Source organism: Bos indicus x Bos taurus, chromosome 8 (assembly GCF_003369695.1).
Source record: "Bos indicus x Bos taurus breed Angus x Brahman F1 hybrid chromosome 8, Bos_hybrid_MaternalHap_v2.0, whole genome shotgun sequence".
NCBI classification, from domain to species: Eukaryota; Metazoa; Chordata; class Mammalia; order Artiodactyla; family Bovidae; genus Bos; species Bos indicus x Bos taurus.
In genome coordinates, this window is record NC_040083.1 from 48389163 (window position 1) to 48402602 (window position 13440).

The window sequence follows — 13440 nt, forward strand, 5'->3', positions numbered from 1 at the left end:
CCCCTCTTGGATTTCAAAACCTGAAGATTTAAAAACTTACCAAGCAAATGTTTACAGAGGTAGCACTGAAGGAAAACAAAGTCTTAAACTTTGAATAAAAATTGTTTGCCTTCGAACACCACAATTTTTAGCTCAACTATGATTCAGTATCCTTCATAATTCGAGACACTATCCTTGTCTCATACTTCAATAGTATACATATCCCCTCACCTGAAGCAAAAGTAGCAGCAGAGAACTGTGACAGGTGGCAGCGAATCATCATGGTAAGTACTGAATATTTCCATTTCCAACTCCATCACTGAGATGTAATGGTTCTGCTTTTTGGCTTCAGCTATTATTGCATTGGCCAAGTCAACATGCCACTGTTAGCTCTTGTTCTTTGTTATCTCACATGACACCTGCAAAGACCAAGCCCATGGGACCATCTCAACATTAGAATCAAACCCCAAATAAAACTATGCCAGTTGCTATAAACCAATTGTAATGCCTCAAGTGCCATTTATAAAGCAAAAAAAAAAAAAAAGAAAGAAAAGGGAGATAGATGGAATAACTGACCTAAATTCTAACACTGTTTTGATCCTAAAAGTGCCTATTCATGTCTTCAAGATTAAACTGCCTATTATGTACCATAAGAGATGTTTGACACTCATCTCATGGTTCTCATGTGAATGTTTAGGGATGGAAATGAAAAAAAATTTATAATATAGCCATGCAAAGTCTATAAATACGACTAAAGTTCAATATCAAACATTTCCTAATTATCCCCCTTTAGGATATCTAACTATGGCTTAAAAACCCAATAAACAAGTGGAAAGTCTCCCTCTGTACATGGCTTTTATTATTTACATAATACAATATAGCATCAATGCTGAATAGCATGATTATGTGCAATACATAAATATGTACTATCTGTACACATCTGCAGATCTAACTTTAGAACTAAGGTACATAAAATTGAAAGCAAAACTGAATGCTTTAAGAATAAAAGTAAAAACTAAGACTGAACACTGCAATAAATCAGAAGTAGTGCCTCGTGTACATACTTAAAACTATTTACAGATGAAAACAGGCATTACCACGACACTAATCTAACTATACTCATTTATATATAAAAAACACAAGTTTCATACATCACAAAAAACCTTCCATTATAACACAGAAGTGATATTACCAGACAAGCATCAGTGAAGTATACTGCCTCTTCTAGTTGTTATTGTACAATGCTGTAGATAATGCAGCCCATGCAATACACCCAAGAACACTAGAGTCCTACACCCAAGTACAATTAATATAAAGCAGCCCTCTGCAAGTGGTGCTGGATACCACTAAGAAGTCTACTGCAGCCATGTTGGTTATGATTTTCCATGCAGAAGGGTACAGTTACATTAAGAACTGAAGTCTTTAAAAAAGCTTTAAACATTCTTTCTTGAACCAAAACATTCAACAAAATATGCACATGAAAAATTAACTATTCAGATACCTTTGCAACTTAAAATTCAGATGCATGTTACTCCAAAGAGCTGCTGTATGTGAAAACCAAACGTAGAGTTTTAATTTCTTCTTGTAAATAAATTAATCCTAGTGCAGTTTTGTTCTACACAACATTTTTAGCAATGAGTAATGCAGACATCGTCTGGTGCAGGCCAGCATAATAAGCTTCAAAGACAGCTCAAGACCCTGTTGGCTTGATGCATTTTACTCTTTAACCAGTTAAACAATGTGTACCTTTCACAGAGTGTCTTATTTGACAGTTTTTAGAACACCAATTAACCAGGCTTACATATGGCACCGAACACTGGTTTCATAGAAAGGTCTGATTCTTTTTATAGCTTTCTTCCTGCTTCCAAGGAACATGTGGAAATTAACAGGGTGAAGTTTAACTATGGTAGAAGTAGACTGCCAGTCCTTTTCTGGTGTACCATTTCTTTAAAAAAATACAGGCACATAACACTAGCCAAAGATTATACCTTGATTACATTCCCAAAGGCAGATACGCTGCAAACATGCAGATAGGTATTTCAGTTATTTTGTTTGGCACGAAGGAACTAAATTTTGTCCTTATTATCTGTGTATTTCAATTTGCTGTGCAGATTTTCATCCAATTTTATTCAGGGGAGGGCATATACATTTTGTAGGGCTGTATCTATCCAATTCTGCCTGTAACAAACACCCAAACATCCTAAAATATCAATTATAAGACAGACAAGTGTAAAGTAAAACTCTGGAGAACATCAAAGGAAAATGGCCATGCATCTGCTCTTTAATGTTTTCCTACGGTATATTAAAATAAAAACAAATTATCAGTCTCTTCACAAGTAGTAATTTATATTCTCTGAATTTTTTCAGCCACAACAACTGGATTCTCTTTTCTGATTTTTGCTGCAGCTTCTGCTTTGTAATCATATGGACAGTTGTGCTTGTCAGAGTAACGGTGAAGTCCACAAAACAAATTTCCACATCGGCAGTCAAACCCTGTACATATAAAAGGAAGCAGAGTCATTTAGGAACTTATAGCAATTAGAAGAAACAAAGTCAATATAGAAAAGGAACCAGATTTTCATGATTCTCTGTAACATTAAACCAATTGTCATTTTAAATTGTCAAAGTGTTTTCAACCTCTTTTGACATGGCGAGAAATACAAGTAACTATCTTCCATAAACTCTGGTAGATATCAAACACAGTAGAAAAATCACAAAGCTCTGGAGTCAGACTGAACTGGATTTAAATTCTAGTCCTGCTGCTGCTGCTAAGTCGCTTCAGTCGTGTCCGACTCTGTGCGACCCCATAGACAGCCGCCCATCAGGCTCCACCATCCCTGGGATTCTCCAGGCAAGGGTACTGGAAAGGGTTAGCCATTTCCTTCTCCAATGTATGAAAGTGAAGTCGCTCAGTCGTGCCCGACTCTTAGCGACCCCATGGACTGCAGCCTACCAGGCTCCTCCGTCCATGGGACTTTCCAGGCCAGAGTACTGGAGTGGGGTGCCATTGCCTTCCTACTATACACTGACTAATAATGTTTCCACACATTGTAGAAGGAAATGTGTTGTAGAAGACAACCACATACAGTTCTGAGATTTAAAAGGAAATAATTAAAAAGTATCTAGAAGATTTTGTGTCTGGCTCAAAGTAGGTGATTACTGTTTAGTTCAACTATCTTTCCCCCAGAAAGACAAAGCAAAGAATCAAGAGATTAAGTTTTACTAATCCTATAAAGGAAAATAATTCAGAAGGCCTGAAGTCAGGAAAGGGTTTCATAGGATTAGAGAGACCAATGGAAAGCAAATCAACTTCTTCTTACTGTCCCCTTTCCAGTCTACTGTGGAAACTTCCTATTCTTGAAAGCTGGGTGTTTTATGTTTAAGACTGACTAGTTCCACAGGCAGTAACCAGGAAGCTCTTGAATACCTGTAAGGCCAACTTTCTTTCTGCACATGAAACACCTGTTCTTCTTTGGTTTGGGCAACTCAGGAGCTTTTTCTTCACTTTGAGAAGTACTGGGCTGAGAAACTGAAGGACTGGGCTGAGTGACAACTGAAAAAACAAGGATAAAAATTAGAAGTTTGTCAACTGTTTGGCTGACAATTATCTAATAAGTCAAAAACAAAACAACAGTAAGACTCCTCATGAAAATGTTTAAGCCCTTCTTGAAAGAAAACATATAACATGTATTTTAAATACAGTCTTTCACTTTATTATCACTCCACTCAAATTCCATTAAACTCACTTTAGGACTATCCTAATTCTAGGTTTTAAAAACCTGAGAAATGTGGTCATCTGCTCAGTTTCCACACTGCAAACACCAAAATGCAATCTTCTTAATTAGGGCAGATTCAAGTTCATTAATACTCAGCAAATAAGGCTGCCAACTTCTGAGGTACTTAGCTATAAAGTCATTTTGTTTTTATACTGAAAAGTTAAAAGAAAAACTGTAGATAAACAGTAAATTTTGACAAGTAAAACCCAAATCATTAACCTCTCAGACTCTAAAATTTCACAATTATTGTATCATTTTAAAAAGTGCTTTATATTGTCTTATGCAGAAAATATGGAAGCCTTTTTAAAAAAAAGAAAAAGAAAAAAACCTTCTTTTGAAGATTAGCAAACACTGTCTTTAGGACAATATAAATACTTGTGAAGCTTAAGGATTCCATAGGCAAAACAAAATTTTTATAGCACAGCTTTACTTTGTGATACTTGAGAGATAGGACCTACTTTAAAAAGTCCATTTCTCCAGGTAAAAGGGGTCTAAGTTTTAAGTTCACTCATGACATCAACAGAATTTGTCAATATAAAGATAAAACTGCAGATAAAACTGTAAGTTCATATTACCTCCAGGTTATTTAAAACAAAATTTAATCCTACCTTTTTAAAATTAGTATTAGTCCAAATCCCAAGAACAGCAAATTGAAGCATATAATACTAGAATTACTGCCTAAACAATAGGCCAGCATTAATGCTATCAGCATAAATCCAAACTCTACAGCAAACCAACTGGTTTAATAACAACTTACTGAAATCCTTTCCAAATTTAGAATTCATTTACATTAGTGATATATCCAGTGAAATTAACAGTATAATATGAGACCACTGGTAATATTCTAGCTATTTTACTTATTCCTAACAATCTACCATGGCAACCCTAATGTATTTTCGTGATGGTATAATGAAGTGTCGACAGTCTGTGGAATAGTCTAGGGGATGTGACAGCCATTTCCCTGGCTACATGTGAAAACTGGACAGTGGTTCTTAAAATATACAGAAGACTTTGGTGGGGGTGGGGGTAGTTAAAAAAAGAAAACTAATACAGAAAAGGCAGAGCAGCAAAGTGCATTCAGGTGAAGAAAATAATAAATGCACAGAAATAGTTACAGATCTAATCCAAAAGAGTACTGTTCCAAGATTTTGTTTTTTAAATAACAAACAAATGAAACGGAACAACACTAATTTAGTCAGTTTTTCATCATAAGGATGGAACTTTAAATACCAAATATGGATTCAACCACCCAACATAAAAATTTTCACCTTAGCTTTATCAGTCAAGATTTATACGGTTCACATAAGCTTGGCTATGTAATATTAGCAAAAGCAAGCTTCCAAAGCAGATTATATATTCAACGCTATTTTCTCACTAAAGGTTTTAACATTGTGTCCCAGTCAACACTATACTAGGAAACAATGAATTGATCAAACCAACTATGTGCACCACCAGAGTATGCAAATCACGGTTCCAGGGTCTAGCAATGAAAAGTAAAAAAGTTGACCTGACAACAGAGCACAACCAGAAGTGCTTTCTTTAATGCTAAGTTCAGCACAGACTCAAGTCACTATTTAATGAAAACCAAAATGCCATTCCACACTGAGTTTTAAACTCCCATAGGGATCTCAAACTTCATCTTCAAAGTTTCAGTGTTCAATATGTTCTTTTGTTTGAGTATTTCCTGCACTACTGACAATATCCAAGACTAAACACTTTTGATTATTTTTTTCTCCATGGCTTTGCAATTCAACTTTCATAATTTCTTCTTTAATGTTTCACAATACCTTCTTTAATGTTTAGATACTTCTAAAATGTAATGGTAACCTACCTTCTAAATTCATTAAATTCTTGACATTTCCAGCCTTTGCATGATAAAGTGCTGATGTGTAGGTGCAAAGCTAACAGGGGATGGACAGAGAAGAGATTAAAGAATCAGATAAAAACCATACCTGGCTCTGACACCTCTGTTTTCGGGGTAGTTACTTTGTCCTCTCTTGAAATGCTCATTTCTGTCATTTGCTGAGTTACAGGCAAGGCAGCCACAGGCATATTTCTATTTGAGTTCAAGCAAACATTTTTAAAGATGTTAAGGGTACTTGGTGAGATAGTAAGTTGTTAGTTCAATATATATAATTTCTAGCGTGATCAAATGGAGCTAAATACTCTAAAAAGGATGCCCAGCACAAATGTCTGAGAATAAGGAGACCAATCTGATAAATGGCTCATCAATTCAAGCCTGCATATTTGTAAAGGTTACAGTGTTCCATCAGAGGCAACTAAAAATATTTAGCTGTGCCTGTAATTTAAAGGCAAAAGGGACAACTTTGCCAGAATGCCTCATGTAGCAGCGCAATAATCTGTAGAGCCTCATTCTCTGTAATCTTCACAGCTCAATTACAAGAAAAAGCACAGCATTTTCAACACAGTATCCTTGAGGCTACTCAGCAGCAGTGCATTATTATACACATCTTTACTCAATGACCTACAAGATCATATATTAAAGGACACTGGAATCCCCAATTGTGCAACACATGCAGGCATCTAAGGTATTAACATCCTTATTATAATGTAATATGTATGTTGTAACACATCATTATTTATTAACATTCATAATTATGTCAGTCATCTTTATTTCCTCCCTGCATTATTATAAATACTCAGAAATGTTTAATCTTACCTTGATTTTTCAGATGTGCTGCCAGCAGCACCTTCACAGTTGTTTAAACTAGCGTCTGCTCTTTGTACAGATGCAGAATCTGAGGTAGGACTGTTGGAACCACTAGCTGTTCCTGTTTAAAAAAAGGATTGGTAAGAAATGAAGCAACACTAGAAACACTCATTATCAAAACTATTAATAAGTAACAAATACTTGCATTTAATTAGGTTAGTGACTTATGCACTTTTTCACTGTGCTGCAGAATCTTACACTTAAGTGATATCCAAACAACAAAAAATATAAATAAAAAAGTCATAGCCAATAAAACCTCAAAAACTGAAAAGAAAAAGCTAGAAGATGCTTGTAGATGTCACTCATTCCTCATGCAGTCATTCCAAGTACTTGGTTGTTGCTTTAAGTTTCAAGGTTTTCTCAGGTCTTCTCTCCTTGGACTTTCAGCACTGATTCTCAGTTTGAGGCCCCAATTCTTGGTTGTATATTTTGCGGTCACCAGTTCTTCAAATGCGTTATTTCTTGGAAACAACTTACCCATTGGGCTCATTCTGCCACTATTCTGCTGCCTCTGAAGATGTTCTTTGTAGCAAACAGAACACATTCCATTTGTCCTAGGATTTCCATAAAAGCCACATCCTGTACTACACAGCATAGGCCCTGGGGTCTGGTTAGTCTCCTGAGCCATTTTTCTGCTATAAACAGAACAAAATCAAAATTTTAGAAACCAGAATTTAGTTTAAAAAAAAAAAAAAAAGAAGAGGAAAAAACCATACAATCACTAAATTAGTACAATAGTCATCATTTATCTTTGTCATTTCTAAACACTGTGTTTCTAACAAAGGCCTAAATTGTGTTATTAATCCTTAAAATTGGCTAAATTATGAATGTTTTGTTGCTTTTATAAAACAAAGTACATGAAAGGAACTGTTTTAGCTTGATAAACAATGATCTATCATGACTTGACATTTTTAGGACAAAAAAATTCGATCATTAAACATTAAAATTTCACCTGTCACTGTTTAATTCCTGAAAAGGTCACCCTTCCATTGTTTAATTTATGTTTAAATTAATTTTTCTAACTGGTATCTTTAAATCACTTTTTGTTCTCCTACACTACAGGCAGATCATTTCAAATCATCAAAAATTAACTGACTCTTCATATCTACTAGTGGTTCTTTAAGCTATTAGTATGTGGATGCAGCTCTAAAGGTTTCTTAAAACACCTGAACATATTGGGCCCTTGTAATTAAGTCAATTCTGCTGCAGGGCAGAGCATGGGTACTTTAAAAATGCTGCAGCACCTGAAGCATATAGGACACTGAAAGAGAGCTGGTAGATCATCTAGCTCTTCCTGTTACCCGGCACCAAAAGTGAAGCTCTTTAAGAATTCAGGGGTCAGTTGCCTAGGAAATTTCTTTTGTTCTACATTTGACATGTGAAATCTGGGTCTAAGTATACTTTAAAGCCAGTGCCTAGAAACCTGCAAAGCACAAATTATCAGCCACAGATTTCTCAACCAACAACTCTATTAAAACTTGTAACAAGCGTTTGTCTTCCTCGTGCCAGAAAATAACGAAACTTTTCCAAGCTCAATTTCAAGATAGCAAAGTAAAGCAATATACACAATCTTTAATAATGGTTAATATTCAATGCTAGGTTACCAGAAATAACTTAATATAACCTTGCTATTCCAGAAGCCTTCTTAAAATTAACACAAATACAGTAATGTTTTGCTAAATTTAGTAAAATTTGCTGAGTTAAGAGAACATAAATATTTAAGAAAAAAATTTTAAAAACCTGAAAAGGTTTCCATGTCACCTTAAATTGTGTATGAATGTAAAGAAAGCTTATTTGGGCATTTTATCAAAGGGAGATTGTAATAATTCCGGTCATTGTCATTTAACTGTACCTAAATGTTGACAATACAGGTGACTTACAAGTTATGAACATTTCAGGTATATATAGGAAAGTACTTCCAGCTAGAGCTTGTTACTTCCTATAATTTCATGTTGCTTGTTCCAACCAGCACGAACCAGAATACACTCTTTAGGGAGTTATCATAAAGTATTAACAAGTATTAACACTTTTAACTAAAATTACACAAAGAAAGAGGACTATATTTGATGTGGCCTGAATCCTGACAATTATTCCCCCAACCATTTAAATGATAGTAATCTTTCCTTTTGTTAGCAAAAAGACATATTACAAGCTTGAAAATATTTTAAGCCAATGAAGCTTGCATGGAAATTGACCAATATTTGCAACTTACTTCAGACAACAGTACTAATTTAGTTAACACCATCTCTTTAAATAGTAAGTGGAATTTAGCTGACTCATTTTGGAGCAGGGTAGTGTAAACATTTCAACATTACTTACGAAGTTTATTGATAAACACTTTCAGTTGAGTTTTTAATATTTTGAGTATAACGTACAAAAAAAAAAATGCATTGTGCATTTATTTGCATGCTCACCATGCAAAATATGTGAATCTTGCCCTATGCAAAAAGGACGGCCACTCCTGGAAGTCCTCTTAAGAATTATGCTTTAGCTTACCTGCTATATTTTTAACTTTTGCTATCATTTGACAAGTGGCTTAAAGAGTAAACTGGCCTAAAAGTCAACTTACATTAATATTAACCTGATTCTTAAAATCTTTTGTTTATATAAATGTGGGTGGGGATCTTAACCAATGATTTCACATGCAAAGTATTCCAACTTTTTTCAGGAAACACATCTACCTTCAACTTACCATAAATAGCCTCCAAACTGAGACACAGAAGATAACAGGACATTAGTCTTATACATGGCTTCTCATCTTGTAGACTTTTCTCCCCCTAGAAAGGCAGCTTTTAAATGCCATCACAAGTGCACAGCTTGCCTTAATATTTCTCAGAAGCTTAGATCACATGGGCGGGCGCTTCAGCCTGTCACAAGGCTGCAATGTGACAGGCTGAGCTGGATGGAGGCTCTCACATAAAGCCTAGTCAACAGGGGCCTCTGAAATCAGCTTCTATTTATATCTCAGAGCCTGCCAACTCCTACACAACCCCAAGAACTAAAGATGCAGCACTTGTATACCTAATATAATAAGCAAACACAACAAAAAGATGCCATTAAGGTTGTTAGTTTTTTCTGAGGTAGGGAAGGAGAACAATCTCAAATCAGAAAGGCAAGTATCACCAATCACTCAAAGACGAAACGGTCAGAGTTGTTTGTAAAATCCAAGCACAACGAAGAGAGCACAAAGGTAGAAACAACCCTCCTGTTTAGTGGCAATTTTGAGGTGGGTGTGGGGAATAAGTTGCCATTTCCCTATTTGTATTTTAGAAAAAAATACAATACCGTTATTACTTAGCATCTTTAATAAAGTTGTTAGAAACTTGAGCATTCATTGTGTCAGCTCTATCAAATATAGGATGAAATGTACGTGTGTGTATATATATACTTTACAGTTTGCGGCCTCCTCTAATTCATAGCTGAAAAACAAAACCCAAAAAGACAGGAGCAGGTAACTGAAAAATTCTCCAGCCTCAAACATGAATAAAAAAGGCTTTTACAACTGTGTGAATTTACTTCTCTCAGGTGCACAAGACGTTAAGAATCGTCACCCTACCCGGAGTTGAGACGAGTTCTAGTCTCTAATCTACCTCTAACTAAACCAGTGACCTTGGGCAAGCCCTTACTCTCCAGATCTTCGTTCCCTCTTGCCAAATGGAGAAGATTACTGTCATTTTAAAGGCTCCTTTTCAGGCTTAATACAGAGCCTGAGAGAGAGAGAGAAAATAGGGAAGGTTTAAACATCTCTCGAGGGGGACATTATTAGAAGAAAACTTGAAAAAATAAAATTTCAGTATTTTCACCAATTCAGTTCTGATTCCCTACTTTAAAAATAAGGAGTAAAATAATGATTCGTTTAATTTTTTAAGAAAGTCTGTAAATCAGCCAAAGGCCAAGTTAAAGAACAGCGGCTCTATGACCTACATACTACTGTGTTCTTAGACCAGATTAATAGCAAACATTCAGTCAATAAAGATAACCCAGGCCTTTTCCCAAAACACATATCCACGGAGTGCGTGGAAAGAAAGCAAAATATTTCACGTTCATCAGCCTAAATGCACGAAACAAAGGGGAAGGTGCTCCATTTCCTTCATGAAAAGGATCTCCGGCGAGAAACTCAGCAATCTCGGTAAAACTGAGATAAGTCCCTATCGCCCAACGTTCCAGGGGATTTTAATACAAGTTCGAATCCCACTGGTCCTCCACCCCTACCCCCATGCCCTTCCAAGCAGAGGCCTCGTTCAGGAAAGCCCAGCAAGGCCTTCTCCAAAAACCACTGAGTCATGCAGAACAGCAGTTCCGTAGGCCAAGCAGGCCCCTCACCCTGCCGGTGCCTCGCCGACCCCCGACCCCCGACCCTGAAACGCTCCTCGGAGGAGGCGGAGAAGGGGGGTGCGGCGGGCAAGGGGTTGGGGGCGCGGCCATCGCCACCGCCTCTTTGTCTTTCCCGGTTCCGCGGCCCAGGCGGGACGCCACCGCAGAAGGCGGCCGGGACGGATTTGAGCGAGGCCCGGAGCTCGAATCTCCCCGAGGCCGCACGCCGGGCATTTTTTTCTCCGACCGTGCGTGTGAGAGCGAGTCCGGGGCACAGGGAACCGGCCTCCGGTCACGACGACAGGATGCCGCCTCCGTCTTTGTGCTTCCTGAGCTGGCAGGCGGGCTCCCCTCCCCCTGACGCCGCCATCCGTGGGCCGCTCGGGCTTCGCCGGCTCGCGGCGCTTAGTCCCCCACTCCCACCCGCGGCCCGGCACGAGCAGCCGGACGCCTTCCCCTAGCCCAGTGCTACTTACTCTTCGACCGCGGGAGCCGGGCTCGCGCACGACGCCGGCGAGGTGGGGACCGGGCCGAGCCCTCAGGGAGGGGCGAGCCGGAAGCCCTAGAGCCGCCGCCGCGGGCTGGAGCCGCAGGCGGAGGTGGCGCCGCCGCCGCCGCGGAGTCCTCCTTTGTTCCCGCAGCAGCCCCGAGCGTGGCCGGGACACGCCGGAGCTCGGGAAGTGGGGGGAGGGAAGCGGTGGGGGGAGCAGCGGAGGAGGAGGGGGCGGAGGGAGCAGTACAGAAGGCCGCAGCGGCTAAGGCTGCTCGCTACGCTCGCCCGTCGTCGCCTCACACCTCCACCAGCCTCGAGTTTGGCTGACTCCGAGGACGAGCGGGGCACGCGCAGCTAAGCCCGGGGACCGCAAGGGCCCGCGAACGGCGCTGTCCGTCGCTTCGCTACCGCCGGGGAAGCTCTGCAGCTCCCGGGAACTAGGAGCCCCAAACGGTGATGCAGGCAGGTCCGCGCTCCGGCCGACTGACGCGTTCTCTCCGCCCCGCGATGGAAAGAGGGAGGGGGCGGGGCCTGTGCGTCAGCGAAAACCCCGACGGCGGCGGCGGCGGCGGGGAGCGCCTTGACGTCACGTGCCCGACGCCGCGCCTCTGTCTTCAGTCACCCGGCCGGGGAGGCGGGGCCGAGCCTGACCGCGCTGCTGTTGCGCGGAGCCTAGTTACTGGCCCGGCTGCCGGCTCCAGGGTGGAGCTGGAAAGAAATAGTCCTGTGGAGGATGCGTTTCTATTTTTAGCTCGATTGTCCGCCCTCAGCCTTTCTCCTTCCGATTTTCTCAGTCAAGCCCGCTTTTCGCCCTCTAAGTTCTCACGCTTTGTCTAGAGTCTTTGGCAGACATTTCCCTTCCCTCCTCATTCTCCCTCCTCACCCACCCATCCAGAACGAGTTAGAAGGATTTGCTTCGAGAAGAGAAAATGAACCGCTCTTTGCTTCTGGGTCTTCTCGCCGGTTTATGAAGCTCCCAAGTCCAGTTCCCTCACACCCTTTTCGATTCTAAAGTCCAACCTGAGCATTGCCCTGATGCTACCGGGAAGGAGCGGGGCAAGGCGGCGCTCACTCGCTTCCTCGCTCGCCCAAGGTCACGGGTGGTTGTGCAGAGTCAGGAAAGGCTCGCCGGACTGGCTGCCAGCCCTCGGCCTTGGCGTCACGGTTCTGAACAAACTGTTTTGGCCAGCATGTAAAATCCCTGGAAATCATCTATTCCAGCAAAGCCTCGTGAACTGGGAAAGCACCAAATGTTCTACTCTAGAAATGAAGCTAAGGGACAAACAAGCCAGACCTGAGGGAGAGATCAATAAGGAGACGCTGTAAGAGGAAGTTCAAGAGGGTGCAATTCAGAAATGAGGCACCTGCTCCGACTAGTTTGAAAGGGTGAGTTAACTAAAAACACTGAGAACCTTTTCAAAGCACCAACAAAAAAATACCCCGTTTGCAGCTGGCCTCTCCAGGTGACTTGTTCAACTCAAAAAACAAACTTAGTAAGACAGAAAGGACTTATGAAATTTCCTGGTAAACAATAGCCTGATGGTGATTGCAGCCATAAGATTAAAAGACGCTTACTCCTTGAAAGAGAAGTTATGACCAACCTAGACAGCGTATTAAAAAGCAGAGACGTTACTTTGTCAACAAAGGTCCGTCTAGTCAATGCTATGGTTTTTCCAGTAGTCATGAATGGATGTGAGAGTTGGGCTATAGAGAAGGCTGAGCGCTGAAGAATTGATGCTTTTGAACTGTGGTGTTGGAGAAGACTCTTGAGAGTCCCTTGGACTGCAGGGAGATCCAACCAGTCCATCCTAAAGGAGATCAGTTCTGGGTGTTCATTGGAAGGACTGATGTTGAAGCCGAAACTCCAGTACTTTGGCCACTTGATGCAAAGAGCTGACTCATTTGAAAAGACCCCGATGCTGGGAAGGATTGAGGCAGGAGGAGAAGGGGACGACAGAGGATGAGATGGTTGGATGGCATCACCAACTCGATGGACATGGGGTTGGGTGGACTCCGGGTGTTGGTGATAGACAAGGAGGCCTGGCGTGCTGCGGTTCATGGAGTGGCTAAGAGTCGGACATGACTGACAGACTGAACTGAATGAAGAAATAGAAACGATGTTTAGGGCGTGTAATAGTCATCATTAG

General features: G+C 40.5%; 1 protein-coding gene across 2 annotated transcripts; it reads right to left on the reverse strand.

Moving 5' to 3' along the window:
• Positions 1-817: 817 nt before the first annotated feature.
• On the reverse strand, positions 818-12186 carry ZFAND5 (zinc finger AN1-type containing 5). Of its 2 annotated transcripts, none has more exons than XM_027549471.1 (6): positions 11277-12186; positions 6964-7121; positions 6436-6547; positions 5708-5811; positions 3407-3532; positions 818-2472 (listed from the first exon to the last, which is right to left on the reverse strand). In XM_027549471.1, the coding sequence occupies exons 2-6, from the start codon at positions 7112-7114 to the stop codon at positions 2324-2326; spliced, it is 642 nt and encodes a 213-aa protein (XP_027405272.1). In that variant the 5' UTR covers positions 7115-7121; positions 11277-12186; the 3' UTR covers positions 818-2323. The 2 variants fall into 2 exon arrangements, with proteins under 2 accessions (XP_027405272.1, XP_027405271.1); XM_027549470.1 differs by lacking the exon at positions 11277-12186 and adding an exon at positions 9179-10708.
• Between the last annotated feature and the right edge of the window lie 1254 nt (positions 12187-13440).